The 21384-nt window shown below is 43.3% G+C and overlaps 1 protein-coding gene across 1 annotated transcript in view; it reads right to left on the minus strand.

Annotated features, from left to right (window-relative positions):
- Positions 1–3826: 3826 nt before the first annotated feature.
- zgc:165603 (uncharacterized protein LOC571425 homolog) overlaps positions 3827–21384 on the minus strand; it is a gene marked incomplete at its 3' end in the record, with an annotated part of 48150 nt that continues 30592 nt past the window's right edge. The window contains exon 5 of the mRNA XM_038988042.1: positions 3827–3953. Within this exon, the coding sequence (XP_038843970.1) occupies positions 3827–3953 (127 nt within the window). The remainder of the gene's footprint in view (positions 3954–21384) is intronic.

Genomic DNA, 21384 nt, shown 5'->3' on the forward strand with positions numbered 1-21384 from the left:
AACAACCCTAGCTAATGCCATGGAAAGTAAAGTATTCAACCCAACAACCATGGCTAATGCAATGGAAAATAGAGTATTCAACCCAACAACCCTAGCTAATGCCATGGAAACTAGAGTATTCAACCCAACAACCCTGGCTAATATCATGAAAAGTAAAGTATTCAACCCAACAACCCTAGCTAATGTCATTTAAATTAGAATATTCAACTGAACAACCCTAGCTAATGCCATGGAAACTAGACAATTCAACCCAACAACCCTAGCTAATGCCATGGAAGCTAGACAATTCAACTCAACAACCCTAGCTAATGCCATGGAAACTAGAGTATTCAACCCAACAACCCTAGCTAATGCCATGGAAACTAGAGTATTCAACCCAACAACCCTGGCTAATATCATGGAAAGTAAAGTATTCAACCCAACAACCCTAGCTAATGCCATGGAAACTAGAGTTTTCAACCCAACAACCCTAGCTAATGCCATGGAAACTAGAGTATTCAACCCAACAACCCTAGCTAATGCCATGGAAACTAGAGTATTCAACCCAACAACCCGAGCTAATGCCATGGAAACTAGAGTATTCAACCCAACAACCCTAGCTAATGCCATGGAAACTAGACTATTCAACCCAACAACCCTAGCTAATGCCATGGAAACTAGAGTATTCAACCCAACAACCCTAGCTAATGCCATGGAAACTAGACTATTCAACCCAACAACCCTAGCTAATGCCATAGAAACTAGACTATTCAACCCAACAACCCTAGCTAATGCCATTTAAATTAGAATATTCAACCGAACAACCCTAGCTAATGCCATGGAAAGTAAAGTATTCAACCCAACAACTCTAGCTAATGCCATGGTAACTAGAGTATTCAACCCAACAACCCTAGCTAATGCCATTTAAATTAGAATATTCAACCCAACAACCCTAGCTAATGCCATGGAAAGTAAAGTATTCAACCAAACAACCCTAGCTAATGCCATGGAAAGTAAAGTATTCAACCCAACAACCCTAGCTAATGCCATGGAAACTAGAGTTTTCAACCCAACAACCCTAGCTAATGCCATGGAATCTAGAGTATTCAACCCAACAACCCTAGCTAATGCCATGGAAATTAGAGTATTCAACCCAACAACCCGAGCTAATGCCATGGAAACTAGAGTATTCAACCCAACAACCCGAGCTAATGCCATGGAAACTAGAGTATTCAACCCAACAACCCTAGCTAATGCCATGGAAACTAGACTATTCAACCCAACAACCCTAGCTAATGCCATGGAAACTAGAGTATTCAACCCAACAACCCTAGCTAATGCCATGGAAAGTAAAGTATTCAACCCAACAACCCTAGCTAATGCCATGGAAACTAGAGTATTCAACACAACAACCCTAGCTAATGCCATGGAAAGTAAAGTATTCAACCCAACAACCATGGCTAATGCAATGGAAAATAGAGTATTCAACCCAACAACCCTAGCTAATGCCATGGAAACTAGAGTATTCAACCCAACAACCCTGGCTAATATCATGAAAAGTAAAGTATTCAACCCAACAACCCTAGCTAATGTCATTTAAATTAGAATATTCAACTGAACAACCCTAGCTAATGCCATGGAAACTAGACAATTCAACCCAACAACCCTAGGTAATGCCATGGAAGCTAGACAATTCAACTCAACAACCCTAGCTAATGCCATGGAAACTAGAGTATTCAACCCAACAACCCTAGCTAATGCCATGGAAACTAGAGTATTCAACCCAACAACCCTGGCTAATATCATGGAAAGTAAAGTATTCAACCCAACAACCCTAGCTAATGCCATGGAAACTAGAGTTTTCAACCCAACAACCCTAGCTAATGCCATGGAAACTAGAGTATTCAACCACACAACCCTAGCTAATGCCATGGAAACTAGACTGTTCAACCCAACAACCCTAGCTAATGCCATGGAAACTAGAGTATTCAACCCAACAACCCTAGCTAATGCCATGGAAACTAGACTATTCAACCCAACAACCCTAGCTAATGCCATGGAAACTAGACTATTCAACCCAACAACCCTAGCTAATGCCATTTAAATTAGAATATTCAACCGAACAACCCTAGCTAATGCCATGGAAAGTAAAGTATTCAACCCAACAACTCTAGCTAATGCCATGGTAACTAGAGTATTCAACCCAACAACCCTAGCTAATGCCATTTAAATTAGAATATTCAACCCAACAACCCTAGCTAATGCCATGGAAAGTAAAGTATTCAACCAAACAACCCTAGCTAATGCCATGGAAAGTAAAGTATTCAACCCAACAACCCTAGCTAATGCCATGGAAACTAGAGTATTCAACCCAACAACCCTAGCTAATGCCATGGAAACTAGAGTATTCAACCCAACAACCCTAGCTAATGCCATGGAAACTAGAGTATTCAACCCAACAACCCTAGCTAATGCCATGGAAACTAGACTATTCAACCCAACAACCCTAGCTAATGCCATAGAAACTAGACTATTCAACCCAACAACCCTAGCTAATGCCATTTAAATTAGAATATTCAACCGAACAACCCTAGCTAATGCCATGGAAAGTAAAGTATTCAACCCAACAACTCTAGCTAATGCCATGGAAACTAGAGTATTCAACCCAACAACCCTAGCTAATGCCATTTAAATTAGAATATTCAACCCAACAACCCTAGCTAATGCCATGGAAAGTAAAGTATTCAACCAAACAACCCTAGCTAATGCCAAGGAAAGAAAAGTATTCAACCCAACAACCCTAGCTAATGCCATTTAAATTAGAATATTCAACCCAACAACCCTAGCTAATGCCATGGAAAGTAAAGTATTCAACCCAACAACCCTAGCTAATGCAATGGAAACTAGAGTATTCAACCCAACAACCCTAGCTAATGCCATGGAAACTAGAGTATTCAACCCAACAACCCTAGCTAATGCCATGGAAAGTAAAGTATTCAACCCAACAACCCTAGCTAATGCAATGGAAACTAGACAATTCAACCCAACAACCCTAGCTAATGCCATGGAAACTAGACAATTCAACCCAACAACCCTAGCTAATGCCATGGAAACTAGAGTATTCAACCCAACAACCCTAGCTAATGCCATGGAAACTAGAGTATTCAACCCAACAACCCTAGCTAATGCCATGGAAACTAGAGTATTCAACCCAACAACCCGAGCTAATGCCACGGAAACTAGAGTATTCAACCCAACAATCCTAGCTAATGCCATGGAAACTAGAGTATTCAACCCAACAACCCGAGCTAATGCCATGGAAACTAGAGTCTTCAACCCAACAACTCTAGCTAATGCCATGGAATCTAGAGTATTCAACCCAACAACCCTAGCTAATGCCATGAAAACTAGAGTATTCAACCCAACAACCCTAGCTAATGCCACGGAATCTAGAGTATTCAATCCAACAACTCTAGCTAATGCCATGGAAACTAGAGTATTCAACCCAACAACCCTAGCTAATGCCACGGAAACTAGAGTATTCAACCCAACAACCCTAGCTAATGCCATGGAACTACAGTATTCAACCCAACAACCCTAGCTAATGCCATGGAAACTACACTATTCAACCCAACAACCCTAGCTAATGCCATGGAAACTACACTATTCAACCCAACAACCCTAGCTAATGCCATGGAAACTACAGTATTCAACCCAACAACCCTAGTTAATGCCATGGAAACTACAGTATTCAAACCAACAACCCTAGCTAATGCCATGGAAACTACAGTATCCACTACAACTGATGAAGTAATAGAAAGATTATAAGAAAGAACGGTTCCTATACCTTTGCTGTTTCCGTCAGGACCTCTTAGCACGGTGCACTCCTCGATGGCACCGTAGGGCTCAAAGAGGCGATACACGTCCTCCTCAGTCTGCTGCTTATTCAGCATCCCCACAAACAGCTTCCTGTCCTCTGGAGGGACAACAGGAAGGACAGTATGTTTAGAGTCCCAGCCATACATACTGTAGTCTGTACTGTATATTATAAGAAGCAGAGGACAAGAAAAAAGGAAAGAATGAAAGGAGACTAGGAGAAGGAAGGAGAGGAGAGAAACTATATGAGAGGAGGGAAGGAAAGGAGACTAGGAGACGGAAGGAGAGGAGAGAAACTAGATGAGAGGAGGGAAGGAAAGGAGACTAGAAAAAGGAAGGAGAGAAGATAAACTAGATAAGCAGAGGGAAGGAAAGGAGATTAGGAGAAGAAGGAGAGGAGAGAAACTAGTTGAGAGGAGGGAAGGAAAGGAAACTAGGAGGAGAATGGAGAGGAGAGAAACTAGATGAGAGGAGGGAAGGAAAGGAGACTAGAAGGAAGGAGAGGAGATAAACTAGATGAGAGGAGGGAAGGAAAGGAGACTAGTAGAAGGAAGGAGAGGAGAGAAACTAGATGAGGAGGGAAGGAAAGTAAACTAGGAGAAGAAGGAGTGGAGAGAAACTAAATGAGCGGAGGTAAGGAAAGGAGACATGCAGTGGGAAAGAAGAGAAGAGAGAGGGGAGGAAGGAAGGAAGGAAGGGAGAGTGGGAAACTGAAGGGTACAGAGACCCAGTGTATTTGTTTGCTCTATCGCAGCAGCAATAGAGCAAGACTGCTCTCTGTAAAGCTTTATACTGTCACAGGGTTATAGGCTAGAGGGCTGCCTGCCTACCACAGCCTGCCTTGCTATACACACACACACACACACACATGCACGCACGCACACACCCACACACGCACTCACACACACACACACACACACACACACTATACACACTATACACACTATACACACACATTTATACATAGACTATACACACACACACACATATATATATACATAGACTACACACACACACACAATGCAGAGGACTTGGCACACATACATTAATTTACTTTCAAATTTATTCAGTGGATACACCCAACATTTCAGCTTATAGCCTTTGTCATGTGCGGGGGTGGAAGACACGAGTGTGTGTTTGGTGTGTTGGGGATCGAAGGGTATTTGTCTCTGGCGAAGAGGGGCGGTGGGAGTTGGTGCGTGCGTGTGTGTGTGTGTGTGTGTGTGTGTGTTGTAGGAGATGGGGGTTGGAATAGGGGGACATGAAAGAGGAAGCATGCTGCAACGCTGTGCTTTGTGTTTTTCTGATGACTTCAGGGATCCGTGTTATCAGACCCACAGAAAGAGATAGGCTGGCACATTAAAGTTTGAAGTGCGAACAAGCTCACACACACACATACACACACACACACACACACACACACACACACACACACACACACACACACACACACACACACACACACACACACACACACACACACACACACACACACACACACACACACACACACACACACACACACTTGTGTGATATCTTCCGTCATCTCACTCCTATGCTGCTATCAGCGCCCATGCTGATTTCACTGAATTCATAAATCAGACTCTATGGAGAGAAGCATTGACACACACACATACTGGTTGTGGCAGTGTTTTGCATCAGTAATGTAAATCACACTGAGGGTCTATGTGATCAGACCAGAGTAGAGAGCTACTGGAGGCAAGTCTCTCACTTGGGCTCCCGAGTGGCGCAGCGGTCTAAGGCACTGCATGTCCGTGCTAGAGGCGTCACTACAGACACCCTGGTTTGAATCCAGGCTGTATCACAACCGGCCATGATTGGGAGTCCCATAGGGCGGTGCACAATTGACCCAGCGTCGTCCGGGTTTGGCCGGTGTAGGCCGTCATTGTAAATAAGAATTTGTTCTTAACTGACTTGCCTAGTTAAATAAAGGTTAAATAAATAAAATAAAACATCAAGTCTTCAACTCTATTACAGATAGGATGATCAGTCTCTCTGTCTCCTACAAAGATGGCAACTCTATTACAGATAGGAGGATCAGTCTCTCTGTCTCCTACAAAGATGGCAACTCTATTACATATAGGAGGATCAGTCTCTCTGTCTCCTACAAAGATGGCAACTCTATTACAGATAGGAGGATCAGTCTCTCTGTCTCCTACAAAGATGGCAACTCTATTACAGATAGGAGGATCAGTCTCTCTGTCTCCTACAAAGATGGCAACTCTATTACAGATAGGAGGATCAGTCTCTCTGTCTCCTACAAAGATGGCACCTCTATTACAGATAGGAGGATCAGTCTCTCTGTCTCCTACAAAGATGTCAACTCTATTACAGATAGGAGGATCAGTCTCTCTTCCTCTGTCTCTTTCTCTCTCTGTGTCTCTTTCTCTGTATTTTTCTCTCTCTCTCCCTTTCTCTCTCCCTTTCTCTCTCCCTTTCTCTCTCTCTCTCTCTCTCTCTCTCTCTCTCTCTCTCTCTCTCTCTCTCTCTCTCTCTCTCTCTCTCTCTCTCTCTCTCTCTCTCTCTCTCTCTCTCTATCCCTTTCTCTCTCTCTCCCTACCTTATCTCTCTCTCCCTCTCTCCACCCCACCTCTCTCTCTCTTTTTCTCTCTCCATCCATCTCCCCCCCCCCTCTTTCTCTCTTTTTCTCTCTCCCTCCCTCACTCACTCTCTATCCCGCCTCTCTCTGCCTTTTTCTCTCTCCCTCTATCTCCCTTTCCCTCTCTTTCTTTCTTTCTCTCTCTCTGTCCCACTTTCTCCCTCTCCCTCCCTTTCTCCCTCTCTTTCTCGCTTTCTTGCTCTCTCGCTCTCTCCCTCTCTATCCATCTCTCTCTGCCTCCCTCTCCTTCTCTTTCTCTTTTTCTTTCTCTCTCTCTCTTTCTCTCCCTCCCGTTCTCGCTTGCTCCCTCCCTCTCTCTCTTTCTCCTTCTTTCTCCTCTCTCTGTCTCCCTCTCTTTCTCTCTCTCTCTCTCTGTCTGTCTCTTTCTCTCTCTCTGTCTGTCTCTTTCTTCATCTGTCTCTATTGCTATGAGTAGTAATATTGTTCTGTTCCTGATTTCTCTTTCACTGCATCCCGTTCTCTCTCTATGATAAACATACTGTATGCAGTAAACAGGATACTCTACGATAAACATACTGTATGCAGTAAACAGGATACTCTATGATTAACATACTGTATGCAGTAAACAGGATAATATGCCCCTCATCACGCCACTGCAATCATTAGCTGCTACTCATCAATTCATTTATTAAATGCTCTACAGTAAATCCAGGCCCTTGGGGGTCCGGGCAGTGTGTTTGTGTGTGTGTGTACGTAAGTGTGTGTGTGTGTATCTTTTTGTGTGTTTGTGTATGTGTGTGTATGTTCTCGCCCGCTCTGTCCTAGAAACTAAAAACAGACTGTGAGATGCTCCTCTCCCCCACCAGATCTCAGAGAGCATCAGACGAGTGTAGAGAACAGGATGAAAGATTCATATGTACAATTCAAGTCAGATCATCCACTCACCCCTCCCTCTATCACCCCATTGACACACACACACACACACCCCCCCCCCACACACACACACACACATTTTACCCTCCCCCTCTCCTGCTGACTCTCTCCAAAAGCACAATTCAAGTGAGATCTTCCACATTCTATTCCTCCCTTCCTCATATTCACCCCCCTTCCATTGCCCTACAAAGCCTCCCTCTTCACACACACACAAACACTGTCGACTCCCACTCTCTCCCCAATCTCCTTTTATTCATGTGTGTGGGTGTGTATATACACTTGCGTGTGTGTGCATGTGTTCAAGTGTGCGTGCGAGTGTGTGTTTTCATCTCCACACCAGGCTTAGGGCCATCTGGTATCAGTGCTGAGGCCAGGGAGAGTAGTCCCTGGTCCAGAGGCCTGGGAGAAACGGATTACCCTGGAGGAGAGAGGGAACCAAACAGGAGCAGAAGAACAGAGCTTCAAAAGGCCTAACCTCCATGAATCTCTCATCTCTCTCATGTCTCCTACAGCATCTGGATGTGATATTAAGTCTGGAAAACTACTGGAAAAACTACTGGAAAAACTACTGGAAAAACTACTGGAAAAACTAGTGTGATGAGTAACCTTATCGGAACCTCAATTGCATTTTCTTGATTCCTTGCTTCCTCTCTCCTCGCCTCCTTAAAATCCATTGGATGAGGTCAGAGGTCCCTCCCCTCTTATCCAATGGGAATCAAGAGAGGAATCAAGGAAATGCAGTTGAGATTCTCCCCTGAGATCTATCTGAGCAAACGCCTAGGCTTTAGTTTAGTGGGCTAATGCATGCGTTCAGTACATGTAGGTAAGGCACTATCATGTCTGACATGGATACTAAGGTACTGATTAATTAAGGAATAGTTTGTGCTAATTCAGAACTAGTGCGTCAATTTCTCTGCCAAGGAAGATCAAGCACAACATCTTAAAATCATTATGAAAAGTAGCAGAAAGCATCTGAAGTTTGAGTTGCTTGCAGTGCTTGCGTAGATGTGTTAGAAGCAACAAACTTCAGTCTCAAATACCATCCTGAACATTCCCATAAATGTCTCCTGGGTTCAAATATGTTTGGAATGTGTTTGGAGTGTGGGGAACACATCAAAGAGAGACGGGGATGCTGTGTGTATGTGTGTGTGTGCTCTTGCATGTATGGGTGAGTGTGTGTGTTTGTGCGTGTGTGTGTGTGTCTGTGCACGTACGTGCAAGCGTGTGTGTATGTATGTTTGTGTTGTGGCCTGAGGCTGGTTGATATCGAAGGGCTGTGGTGTAGCAGTAAACACCTTGCCCTCCATCTCTCTGACGGTGTGCAGTCTGTCTGCTGCTGCCAGGTATTATCAGAACTTTTGAACTTCTTGGGTAAAATAAGTTAGAAAGTTAAGAAACAAGTTCAAAGTCACTTTGCATTGGTGGAGTACAAGTTGCACATGCAAAACAGGTGTATTGGCTGTGATAATGGTCAAATCACTTTTGTAAGTAGTTCTCTGAATGATCTGAAAATATATGCACACAACCATTTAAGACCATGGAAAACAATAATTTAAGACCATGGAAAACAACCATCTAAGACCATGGAAAACAACCATCTAAGACCATGGAAAACAACCATCTAAGACCATGGAAAACAACCATCTAAGACCATGGAAAACAACCATCTAAAAGCATGGAAAACAACCATCTAAGACCATGGAAAACAACCATCTAAGACCATGGAAACAGCCATCTAAGACCATGGAAAACAACCATCTAAGACCATGGAAAACAACCATCTAAGACCATGGAAAACAACCATCTAAGACCATGGAAAACAACCATCTAAGACCATGGAAAACAACCATCTAAGACCATGGAAAACAACCATCTAAAAGCATGGAAAACAACCATCTAAGACCATGGAAAACAACCATCTAAGACCATGGAAAACAACCATCTAAGACCATGGAAAACAACCATCTAAGACCATGGAAAACAACCATCTAAGACCATGGAAAACAACCATCTAAGACCATGGAAACAACCAGCTAAGACCATGGAAAACAACCATCTAAAAGCATGGAAAACAACCATCTAAGACCATGGAAACAACCATCTAAGACCATGGAAACAACCATCTAAGACCATGGAAAACAACCATCTAAGACCATGGAAAACAACCATCTAAGACCATGGAAACAACCATCTAAAAGCATGGAAAACAACCATCTAAGACCATGGAAACAGCCATCTACAGTGGGGCAAAAAAGTATTTAGTCAGCCACCAATTGTGCAGGCCTGTAATTGGAATTGTGCACTGCTCTAGAGGAGATCTGCATGGAGGAATGGGCCAAAATACCAGCAACAGTGTGTGAAAACCTTGTGAAGACTTACAGAAAACGTTTGACCTCTGTCATTGCCAACAAAGGGTATATAACAAAGTATTGAGAAACTTTTGTTATTGACCAAATACTTATTTTCCACCATAATTTGCAAATAAATTCATTAAAAATCCTACAATGTGATTTTCTGGATTTTTTTTCCTCGTTTTGTCTGTCATAGTTGAAGTGTACCTATGATGAAAATTACAGGCCTCTCTCATCTTTTTAAGCGGGAGAACTTGCACAATTGGTGGCTGACTAAATACTTTTTTGCCCCACTGTATGGCCTGTGTGGTACTGATACAAATCCTGTGAAATTTCCTCTACCCCTTCCATCTGGTGTACTCATATTTTAATGCATTGTAGCACTTTACATATCTCTAATGTTCGTAAACCACCCCCAGCGAATGAATCAAGTACAACTATACTCAATGCAGATACACATCTCATCTCACCATATTTCATATGGATGGATGGAGGTGATTTACCTCCCAACATCATCTCAAAATTAAGCCACCCTAACAACGGGGGAGGGTGCCCCTGCCTTAGATCAAAGGCTCCACACGGGTGTACACACTCCCTTTAAATTAGATTAGAAAGGTGCAGGGTTAGGAATATATCTGTTCATATGAATATGAATGTCCAGCCTGAGGGGAGAGATAGAGGATACGAAAGTACATGGTGAGACTGCAATGTGTGGCTTTGTGCTTTCTCACACACACACACACACACACACACAAACGCTCACCCACATTCAAACAATCACTGAGTGCCCAGAAACTCAGGAAAAGGGTAGGTTATAGAACACAGAACAATGTTAATGTGTGACACAATAAGCCAACACATCACAAGTGTCTGCTGAGGGGAGGATGGCTCATAATAATGGCTGGAATGAAGCAAATGGAATGGCATCCAACACATGTGTTTGACACCATTGCATATATTCCGTTCCAGCCATTACTACGAGCCATCCTCCCCAATTGAGGTGCAACCATCCGCCTGTTCCACACATTGATATCAATGAGTATATGGGCAACTTTGCATTCAGAAAGTATTCACACCCCTTGACTTTTTCCACATTTTGTTGTATTACAGCCTGAATAAAAAAAATATTAAATTGAGATTTAGTGTCACTGGCCTACACACAATACCCCATAATGTCAAAGTAAAATGATGTTTGTTTTAATACTACCTCATCTCTGTACTCCACACTTTCAAATATCTGTAAGGTCCCTCAGTCGAGCTGTGAATGTCAAACACAGATTCAACCACAAAGAGCAGGAAGGTTTTCCAATGCCTCGCAAAGAAGGGCACCTATTGGTAGAGTTATTAATTACACCCAGTCACTACAAAGATACAGGCATCCTACTTAACTCAGAGAGGAAGGACATTTCTCAGGGATTTCACCATGAGGCCAATGGTGACTTTAAAACAATTACAGAGTTTAATGCTTGTGATAAGAGAAAACTGAGGATGGATCAACAACATTGTAGTTCCTCCCCAATACGAACCTAACTGACAGAGTGAAAAGAAGGAAGCCTGTACAGAAAAACAATATTCCAAAACATGCATCCTGTTTGCAATAAGGCACTAAAGTAAAACTACCAAAAATGTGGCAAAGAAATACACTTTATGTGCTGATTAATACATGTTATGTTTGGGGCAAATCCAACACATCACTACCACATCACTACCACTACCATTTTCAAGCATGGTGGTGGCTGCATCATGTTACGGGTATGCTTGTAATCGTTAAGGACTGGGGGGTTTTCAGGATAGAAGAGAAACAGAATGTAGCTAAGCGCAGGCAAAATCCACCAGACACTGGGAGATGAATGCACCTTTCAGCAAGACAATAACCTAAAACACAAGACCCCATATTCACTGGAGTTGCTTACCAAGATGACATTGAATGTTCCTGAGTGGCCTAGTTACAGTTTTGACTTAAATCGGCTTGAAAATCTATGGCAAGACTTAAAAAATCGAATCAAATTGTATTAGTCACATGCGCCGAATAGAACAGGTGTAGACCTTACAATGAAATGCTGAATAGAACAGGTGTAGACCTTACAATGAAATGCTTACTTATGGGCCCCTAACCAACAATGCAGTTTAAAAATATACGGATGAGAATAAGAAATAAAAGTAACAAGTAATTAAAGAGCAGCAGTAAAATCACAATAGCGAGACTATATACAGGGGGGTACCGGTACAGAGTCAATGTGCGGGGGCACCGGTTAGTTGAGGTAATATGTACATGTAGGTAGAGTTATTAAAGTGACTATGCATAGATGATAACATCAGAGGGTAGCAGTGGTGTAAAATAGGGGGAGAGAGGGGGGGGGGCAATGCAAATAGTCTGGGGAGCCATTTGATTAGATGTTCAGGAGTCTTGTGGCTTGGGGGTAGAAGCTGTTTAGAAGCCTCTTGGACCTAGACTTGGCGCTCCGGTACCGCTTGCCATGCGGAAGCAGAGAGAACAGTCTATGACTAGGGTGGTTGGAGTCTTTGACAATTTTTAGGGCCTTCCTCTGACACCGCCTGGTATAGAGGTCCTGGATGGCAGGAAGCTTGGCCCCAGTAATGTACTGGGCCGTTCGCACTACCCTCTGTAGTGCCTTGCGGTCGGAGGCCGAGCAGTTGCCATACCAGGCAGTGATGCAACCAGATGGATGTCTAGCAATGATCAACAACCAACTTGACAGAACTTGAGGAATTTAAAAAATAATGTGCAAATATTTTACAATCCAGGTGTGCAAAGCTCTTAGAGACTTACCCAGAAAGACTCACAGCTGTAATCACTGCCAAAGGTGATTCTAACGTGCATTCACTCAGAGGTGTGAATACTGAGATATTTCCGTATTTAATTTTCAATAAATTTGCCTCAAAAAATGTAATCATGTTTTCAGTTTGTGTAGATGGGTGAGAGAGATTTTTTTTTTTATTTAATCAAATTTTAATTCAGGCTGTAACACAACAAAATGTGGAATGAGTCAAGGGGTATGAATACTTTTTGATGGCACTGTATTGTATTGGCCATTGAGAGGCTTTGGAGCCACCGGTCGACCATATTGACACTCCCCAGTTGGAGCAGTCCACAATAGGAATGAACGGAATTCTACAATATTTCAATTAAATGTTTGGAGGACAAAATTATATGTATTTAATTAAGTATTTTGTTGTTGTAGAGGGGACTATGTTGAGGAGTATAATGCTTGTCTGCATGTCAACCCCAATACATATTCATGTCATCGTCAACAAACAACTGCATTACAGTTAAACAACCACTTTGACTACCACCACCTATTTCTGTATGCTAGCTATGCTACCAGCTTATACGAACAGTAGTTAGCATTTAGCAGTCATTTCTTCTAAAACTGAAAAGGGTCAACTTCTAAATGTTATGCAGAGAAAACTGCCACATTTAAATAAATCGGACTTTAGCAACCACATTGTGGGCCTTTTAGATCAACAATACATCAATCAGACAAATATCCACTTTGTTAGATCGGATTCGTTGAATGTGCGTCAATCCGGCATCCTTCTTCTATCCACCTGTGTTCCATTGACCTCTTTAACGCATCTATTGTGGATTGTAGATAAAGACCCAAGATGGCTGAATGGTTGCTGCACTACAGTGGAAGCGTCGAGACCTCTCCCATCTTCCCCGGGTCTTTAGTGTACAAGAGAAAGTAATGCACTACATGTTCAATCAATATACCTGCTAAATAATGGTTAATAAATAACTCTAAGGGGGTAAGATCTGTGACTTTTTCCTAAATTCTGTTATATTATTTCCCAAATTATATTTTCTCAGTTTTATTTTTCCTTGTTTCAGATTTTTTTTAATGTTTCACTCTCAAAACGACAACTGTTCATATAAAAACAACAAAATTGGATGTTAATGTTTAACCCTGGTGTGGTGTTATTTTTGTTATTCACCCAATGTTCACGGGTCTGATGGACCCACAACATTATTGGGTTTTTAAAACAATAGAGCCATAACAATTTACGTAAAAATACTTCATACCTAATACTTAGATGTTGACAATTGCAAGCAATATAGACAGCATACATGGTTAATATTTGCCATTTACCTCTGCTAGATCACATTTTTCAATTAAAACCCTATTCGTTTTTGAAAATAAAATGTAAACAAAAATCAATTACAATCAACACATGGGTGTTAATCTTGAACAAATATAAATGAAACAAGGTTTTATCACTATTGATGTTTATTGCTTTGAAATGAACAAATTGGAAGGATACATTTTACATACAGTATTTTATGGAAATGATAAATTAGCCTCATTGAACACAAATTAAGGCCGGTCTATACACCACATGAGGGACAGAGATTTATTGTGTGTGTGTTGCAAAAGTATTTCTTTCACTTGATGCATGTGTACTGTGTCTTCCTGTCCTTCTTGGCTCCACACACATAGCACCGCTTCTTCTTGTTGCTACCGGCTGCAATCTAGAATGATGAAAACACTTAGTTCAGGAAATACACTAATCACTCACTCACCATTCTGTATACATCTGGCCCTTCTTTGGACACTGTGTTAACTAACCTCCAAACGAGCTTCAATGCCATACAACACTCCTTCCGTGGCCTCCAACTGCTCTTAAACGCTAGTAAATCCAAATGCATGCTTTTCAATCGTTCGCTGCCCGCACCCGCCCGCCCGACTAGCATCACTACCCTGGACGGTTCTGACTGAATATGTGGACAACTACAAATACCTAGGTGTCTGGCTAGACTGTAAACTCTCCTTCCAGACTCATATTAAACATCTCCAATCCAAAATTAAATCTAGAATCGGCTTCCTATTTCGCAACAAAGCCTCCTTCACTCACGCCGCCAAACATACCCTTGTAAAACTGACTATCCTACCGATCCTCGACTTCGGCGATGTCATTTACAAAATAGCTTCCTATACTCTACTCAGCAAACTGGATGCAGTCTATCACAGTGCCATCCGTTTTGTTTACCAAAGCCCCTTATACCACCCACCACTGCAACCTGTATGCTCTAGTCGGCTGGCCCTCGCTACATATTTGTCGCCAGACCCACTGGCTCCAGGTCATCTATAAGTCTATGCTAGGTAAAGCTCCGCCTTATCTCAGCTCACTGGTCACGATAACAACACCCACCCGTAGCACGCACTCCAGCAGGTATATCTCGCTGGTCATCCCCAAAGCCAACACCTCCTTTGGTCGCCTTTCCTTCCAGTTCTCTGCTGCCAATGACTAGAACGAATTGCAAAAATCGCTGAAGCTGGAGACTTATATCTCCCTCACTAACATTAAACATCAGCTATCTGAGCAGCTAACCGATCGCTGCAGCTGTACATAGCCCACCCAATCTACCTACCCCATCCCCATATTGAGGTCTTACCAATGCCTTGCCCAGTTCGTCGAGAAAGAGCCATCTCCTCCGGAGCTTTCCTCTGTTCCAATCTGGGTTCAACGTCATCCAGATGACAAACGCGTTGTACGCCAAGATGTCCAAGATGTTGAAGAACATCACAAGTGGCCAGAGTAGAGTTCTTCTTTTTCAGCTGTAGTCAGTCACCAGTCAGTCTAAATTGTCCATTCCTCCTTTTGTGGCATTATAATCCATTATTATTTCTGGGTTTTGATGTTCCTGGACACAGATTCTCGCATCACTATGCATCGTACTCATGAGTACCACATTTTTGCCTTTCTTTGGCACATAGGACACTAGGGACGTGTCAGCTGTAAACACAAACTTAGAGGAATTGATAGGGCTGATCCCTGTATTCAACAGCTGAAGTGGGAGCTCTGGCTTGTTTTTTCGTACTGTTCCTACCTGTCACACCCTGATCTGTTTCACCTGTCTTTGTGATTGTCTCCACCCCCCTCCAGGTGTCGCCCATCTTCCCTATTACCCCCTGTGTATTTATACCTGTGTTTTCTGTTTGTCTGTTGCCAGTTCGTTTTATTTCATCAAGCCTACCAGCGTTTTCCCCTCTGCTCCTGTTTCTTGATTGTTCCTGTTTTCTTGTTTTCTCGGTGTTGACCATTCTGCCTGCCCTGACCCTGAGCCTGCCTGCCGTCCTGTACCTTTGCCCCACCTATCTGGATTACTGACCCCTGTCTGCCCTTGACCTGTCTTTTGCCTGCCCCTGTTGGATTAATAAACTGTTGTTACTTCAACGTTGTCTGCATCTGGGTCTTACCTGAAATGTGATACTATCATCGTCAGCTTCCTCTTGTGGAGCTCCTGACTCAGCTTGTGCAAAGTAAAATAGTTATCGCTGTTGATGTTGAGGCCACGGAGTCCCTGTGTCACATCCAGGACAACCCGCATCCCTTGGTTCTTCTCAGGGGCTCCTCCATCTGGCTTCCCCGTATACACTTGCAAGTTCCACGCATATGATGAAGCAACATCACAGGCAGCCTAGATATTGATTCCATATTTTGCGGGTTTAGATGGTATATACTGCCTGAAGGGGAAGCGGCCTCTTAATGGCATAAGCTGCTCATCAACTGTAACGTTGGGCCCAGGGTTGTAAAACAGTGGAAGGCGATCCACCCACTTGTCCCACACTGACCTGATTGCAGCTAGCTTGTCTCTCTGCCGCCGATCTGGTCTGGTGTCTCGGTTATCAAAGAGGATAATCCTGGAAATAATATGGAAGTTTTCCAGAGATATTGTTGCACGGAAAAGTTCTCTGCCAGTTTCTGCATCCCGCAGGGATTCTGTGGATTACCCATTGGATCTGAAAACACCAGCAAGGATAAGAACCCCAACGTATGCAAGTAAATTAGTGTGGTCCATCTACTTCTATCTCTCTCCAAAAACACACCTTCCCTCCAAATTAGTGCAGTCCAAAATGATTTTCTGGACAGTGTCTGGGATGAACAGTTCAAAAGAAGACTTTATGTCCTGCACATGAGTAACCACCATCTGCGTCGGTCCTGGTTGCATCCTTATCAAATTGGCAGCCATGCGGGGTGACTCATTCCTTGGGGAAGAAGACCATTTAATTTCACAATTATTTGACATCCATATTTCTTCTCCTTCAGGCTGCTGATGAGCTGGTTGCTGACTGGCTGGTCCTGTGGCTGGCTGCTGATGTGCTGGTCCGGGGGCTGTCTGAGGGTCAATCTCATCCTCTTTTTCCAACTCACTGTCAGACTCCAAATTGACAGAGACATGATCCTCATATTCAGAGAATTCTTCATCAAAGTGGAAGACGCCTCTTCCACACTAGCTTTCTGAGGAGAGATCATTTTTGCCATACTGATTGATTGTGGTAAGGAGCCACACATGCAAAGCTAATTATTTGTTGTGTCCCTCCCTCAATTTGCACCTGGCTGGGGTGTGGGAAAATACAGAATTTTTACAATGTATCAAGATAATGTATTGTAATAACATTGTGCAGGTTTCTGCAGGACATTGTGTAGTTTCACACACTACATAAGGTAAAGAGTGTGAGAAAAGCGGGGGACAGGCAGACAGACAGTTAAATAAAGGTTAAATCCCAAAAATATTAAAACAGGCAGGGAGACAGACAATTTTCTTGGTGCTATGTTGAAACAGCAGTCCCAGGGAGGAAGAAGACAGAATGAAGGCACACAGCAAACCTTTTTGTTTCATTTTTACTTGTTTTCACCTACACACACACTTTTCTACACTTTTATTACCCTTTGGTCCATTGGACCCGACCACCATTTATGTAATATAAACGTGTAGGGGGGTGCACAGTGTGCACTCAATGAAAATTAGATATTTTACATGTTCTTCACAGAACTGACTTCACACGGAATGAGCGCACCACCCAGACAGACAGGAGCAATATTGCTGGAAATTAATTGGCAGATATTGTGTTTAGGTTTAGCTTTTTAAGCCAATAGCGGCTAACCAACTGTGGGATTAGGTCAATGTTGTTCTGATTAGATAGTAGGTGGGAGCTTGTGATGTCAGTTACTTGCGAGATTTGTTTATGACAGTTTTAGATGGAACACATGAAAAATGGCATGTAGGCCTACTTCGGAACTGTTTGGAGAGTTACGGCATATGTGGTCTGCGAGCTACTGGTAGCTCGGGACCAACCTGTTGGAGACCCCTGATCTAGAGAGTGAATGTATCCTGCTGCCTCCCCAAGGTCTCTCCAGTGTTCAGGTATAGATAATCACAGTCTCAGAGCTCAGAGGAGAGCAACTCAGTGGACTGACCTATATTCATCTGCTCTGCTCCTCTCTCCCCCTAAGCCCTGCTACTGTGGACTCAATGTAAAGAGAGAGGAGACAGACCAGATATACACACACAGGGACAAACAGGGACACACAGGGACACACAGGGACACACACACACACACACGGGCACATCCATACACGCATGAATACACACACATGCATGAATACACACACACGCAGCCACATACAGTTGAAGTCGGAAGTTTACACACACGTAGGTTGGAGTCATTAAAACTTGTTTTTCAACCACTCCACAAATTTATTGTTAAAAAACTATAGTTTTGGCAAGTCGGTTAGGACATCTACTTTGTGCATGACACAAGTCATTTTTCCAACAATTGTTTACAGACAGATTATTTCACTTATAATTCACTGTATCACAGTTCCAGTGCGTCAGAAGTTTACAAACACTAAGTTGACTGTGCCTTTAAACAGCTCGGAAAATTCCAGAAAATGAAGTCATGGCTTTTTTTCATCATTTGAGTAAATTGGAGGTTTACCTGTGGATGTATTTCAAGGCCTACCTTCAAACTCAGCGCCTCTTTGTTTGACATCATGGGAAAATCAAAAGAAATCAGCTAAGTAAAAATAAAAATGGTAGACCTCCACAAGTCTGGTTCATCCTGGGAGCAATTTCCAAACGCCTGAAGGTACCACATTCATCTGTACAAACAATAGATCGCAAGTATAAACACCATGGGACTATGCAGCAATCATACTGCTCAAGAAGGAGACGCGTTCTGTCTCCTAGAGATGAACGTACTGTGGTGCGAAAAGTGCAAATTCATCAAAGAAAAAGAGCAAAAGACCTTGTGAAGATGCTGGAGGAAACTGGTACAAAAGTATCTATATCCACAGTCAAACGAGTCCTATATCGACATAACCTGAAAGGCCGCTCAGCAAGGAAGAACCCACTGCTCGAAAACCACCATAAAAAAGCCAGACTATGGTTTGCAACTGCACATGGGGACAAAGATCGCACTTTTTGGATAAATGTCCTCTGGTCTGATGAAACAAAAATACAACTGTTTGGCCATAATGACCATTGTTATGTTTGGAGGAAAAAGGGGGATGCTTGCAAGACGAAGAACACCATCCCAACCATGAAGCACGGGGTGGCAGCATCATGTTGTGGGGGTGCTTTTCTGCAGGAGGGACTGGTGGACTTCACAATGTAGATGGCATCATGAGGGAGGAAAATTGTGTGGCTATATTGAAGCAACATCTCAAGACATCAGTCAGGAAGTTAAAGCTTGGTCGCAAATCGGTTAGCTGCTCAGATAGCTGATGTTTAAAGTTAGTGAGGGAGATATAAGTCTCCAACTTCAGCGATTTTTGCAATTCGTTCTAGTCATTGGCAGCAGAGCACTGGAAGGAAAGGCGGCCAAAGCAGGTGTTGGCTTTGGGGATGACCACTGAGATATACCTGCTGGAGTGCGTGCTACGGGTAGGTGTTGTTATCGTGACCAGTGAGCTGAGATAAGGCGGAGCTTTACCTAGCAAAGACTAATAGATGACCTGGAGCCAATGGGTCTGGCAACGAATATGCAGACCCATTGGGCCAGCCGACTAGAGCATACAGGTCGCAGTGGTGGGTGGTATAAGGGGCTTTGGTAAACAAAACGGATGGCACTGTGATAGACTGCATCTAGTTTGCTGAGTAGAGTGTTGGAGGCTATTTTGTAAATGACATCGCCAAAGTCGAGGATCGGTAGGATAGTCAGTTTTACAAGGGTATGTTTGGCGGCGTGAGTGAAGGAGGCTTTGTTGCGAAATAGGAAGCCGATTCTAGATTTAATTTTGGATTGGAGATGTTTAATATGAGTCTGGAAGGAGAGTTTACAGTCTAGCCAGACACCTAGGTATTTGTAGTTGTCCACATATTCAGTCGGAACCGTCCAGAGTAGTGATGCTAGTCGGGCGGGCGGGTGCGGGCTGCAATCGGTTGAAAAGCCTGCATTTAGTTGTACTAGCGTTTAGGAGCAGTTTGAGGCCAAGGAAGGAGTGTTGTATGGCATTGAAGCCCGTTTGGAGGTTAGTTAACACAGTGTCCAAAGAATGGCCAGATGTATACAGAATGGTGTCGTCTCCGTAGAGGTGGATCAGGGAATCACCTGCAGCAAGAGCGACATCGTTGATATATACAGAGAAAAGAGTCGGCCCGAGAATTGAACCCTATTGTACCTACATAGATACTGCCAGAGGTTTGGACAACAGGCCTTCTGATTTGACATACTGAACTCTATCTGAGAAATAGTTGGTGAACCAGGTGAGGCAGTCATTTGAGAAACCAAGGCTGTTGAGTCTGCTGATAAGAATACGGCGATTGACAGAGTCGAAAGCCTTGGCCAGGTCGATGAAGACGGCTGCACAGTACTGTCTTTTAACGATGGCGGTTATGATATCGTTTGGTCAGTGATCTGTTTATTAACTTGGCTTTCGAAGACTTTAGAAAGGCAGGGCACGATGGATATAGGTCTGTAACAGTTTGGGTCTAGAGTGTCACCCCCTTTGAAGAGGGGGATGACCGCGGCAGCTTTCCAATCTTTAGGGATCTCGGACAATAAGAAGGAGATGTTGAAGAGACTGGTAATAGGGGTTGCAACAATGGCGGCGGATAATTTTAGAAAGAGAGGGTCCAGATTGCCTAGCTGATTTGTACGGGTCCAGGTTTTGCAGCTCTTTCAGAACATCTACTATCTGGATTTGGGTGAAGGAGAAGCTGGGGCGGCTTGGGCAAGTAGCTGTGGGGGGTGCGGAGCTGTTGGCCGGGGTTGGGGTAGCCAGGAGGAAAGCATGGCCTGCTGTAGAAAAATGCTTATTGAAATTCTCGATTATCATGGATTTATCGGTGGTGACTTTCCTAGCCTTAGTGCAGTGGGCAGCTGGGAGGAGGTGCTCTTATTCTTCATTGACTTTACAGTGTCCCAAAACTTTTTGGAGATGGAGCTACAGGATGCAAATTTCATTTGAAAAAGCTAGTCTTTGCTTTCCTAACTGACTGTGTGTATTGGTTCCTCACTTCCCTGAAAAGTTGCATATCGTGGGAACTATTCGATGCTAGTGCAGTCCTCCACAGGAAGTTTTTGTGCTGGTCGAGGGCAGTCAGGTCTGGAATGAACCAAGGGCTATATCTGTTCTTAGTTCTACATTTTTTGAAAGGGGCATGCATATTTAAGATGGTGAGGAAATTACTTTTAAAGAACGACCAGGCATCCTCTACTGACGGGATGAGGTCAATATCCTTCCAGGATACCAAGGCCAGGTCAATTAGATAGGCCTGCTGGCAGAAGTGTTTTAGGGGAGCATTTGACAGTGATGAGGGGTGCTCGTTTGACTGCGGACCCATAGTAGATGCAGGCAATGAGGCAGTGATTGCTGAGATACTGATTGAAAACAGCAGAGGGGTATTTGGAGGGC

This window comes from Salvelinus namaycush, unplaced genomic scaffold (assembly GCF_016432855.1).
Source record: "Salvelinus namaycush isolate Seneca unplaced genomic scaffold, SaNama_1.0 Scaffold924, whole genome shotgun sequence".
Classification (NCBI taxonomy): domain Eukaryota; kingdom Metazoa; phylum Chordata; class Actinopteri; order Salmoniformes; family Salmonidae; genus Salvelinus; species Salvelinus namaycush.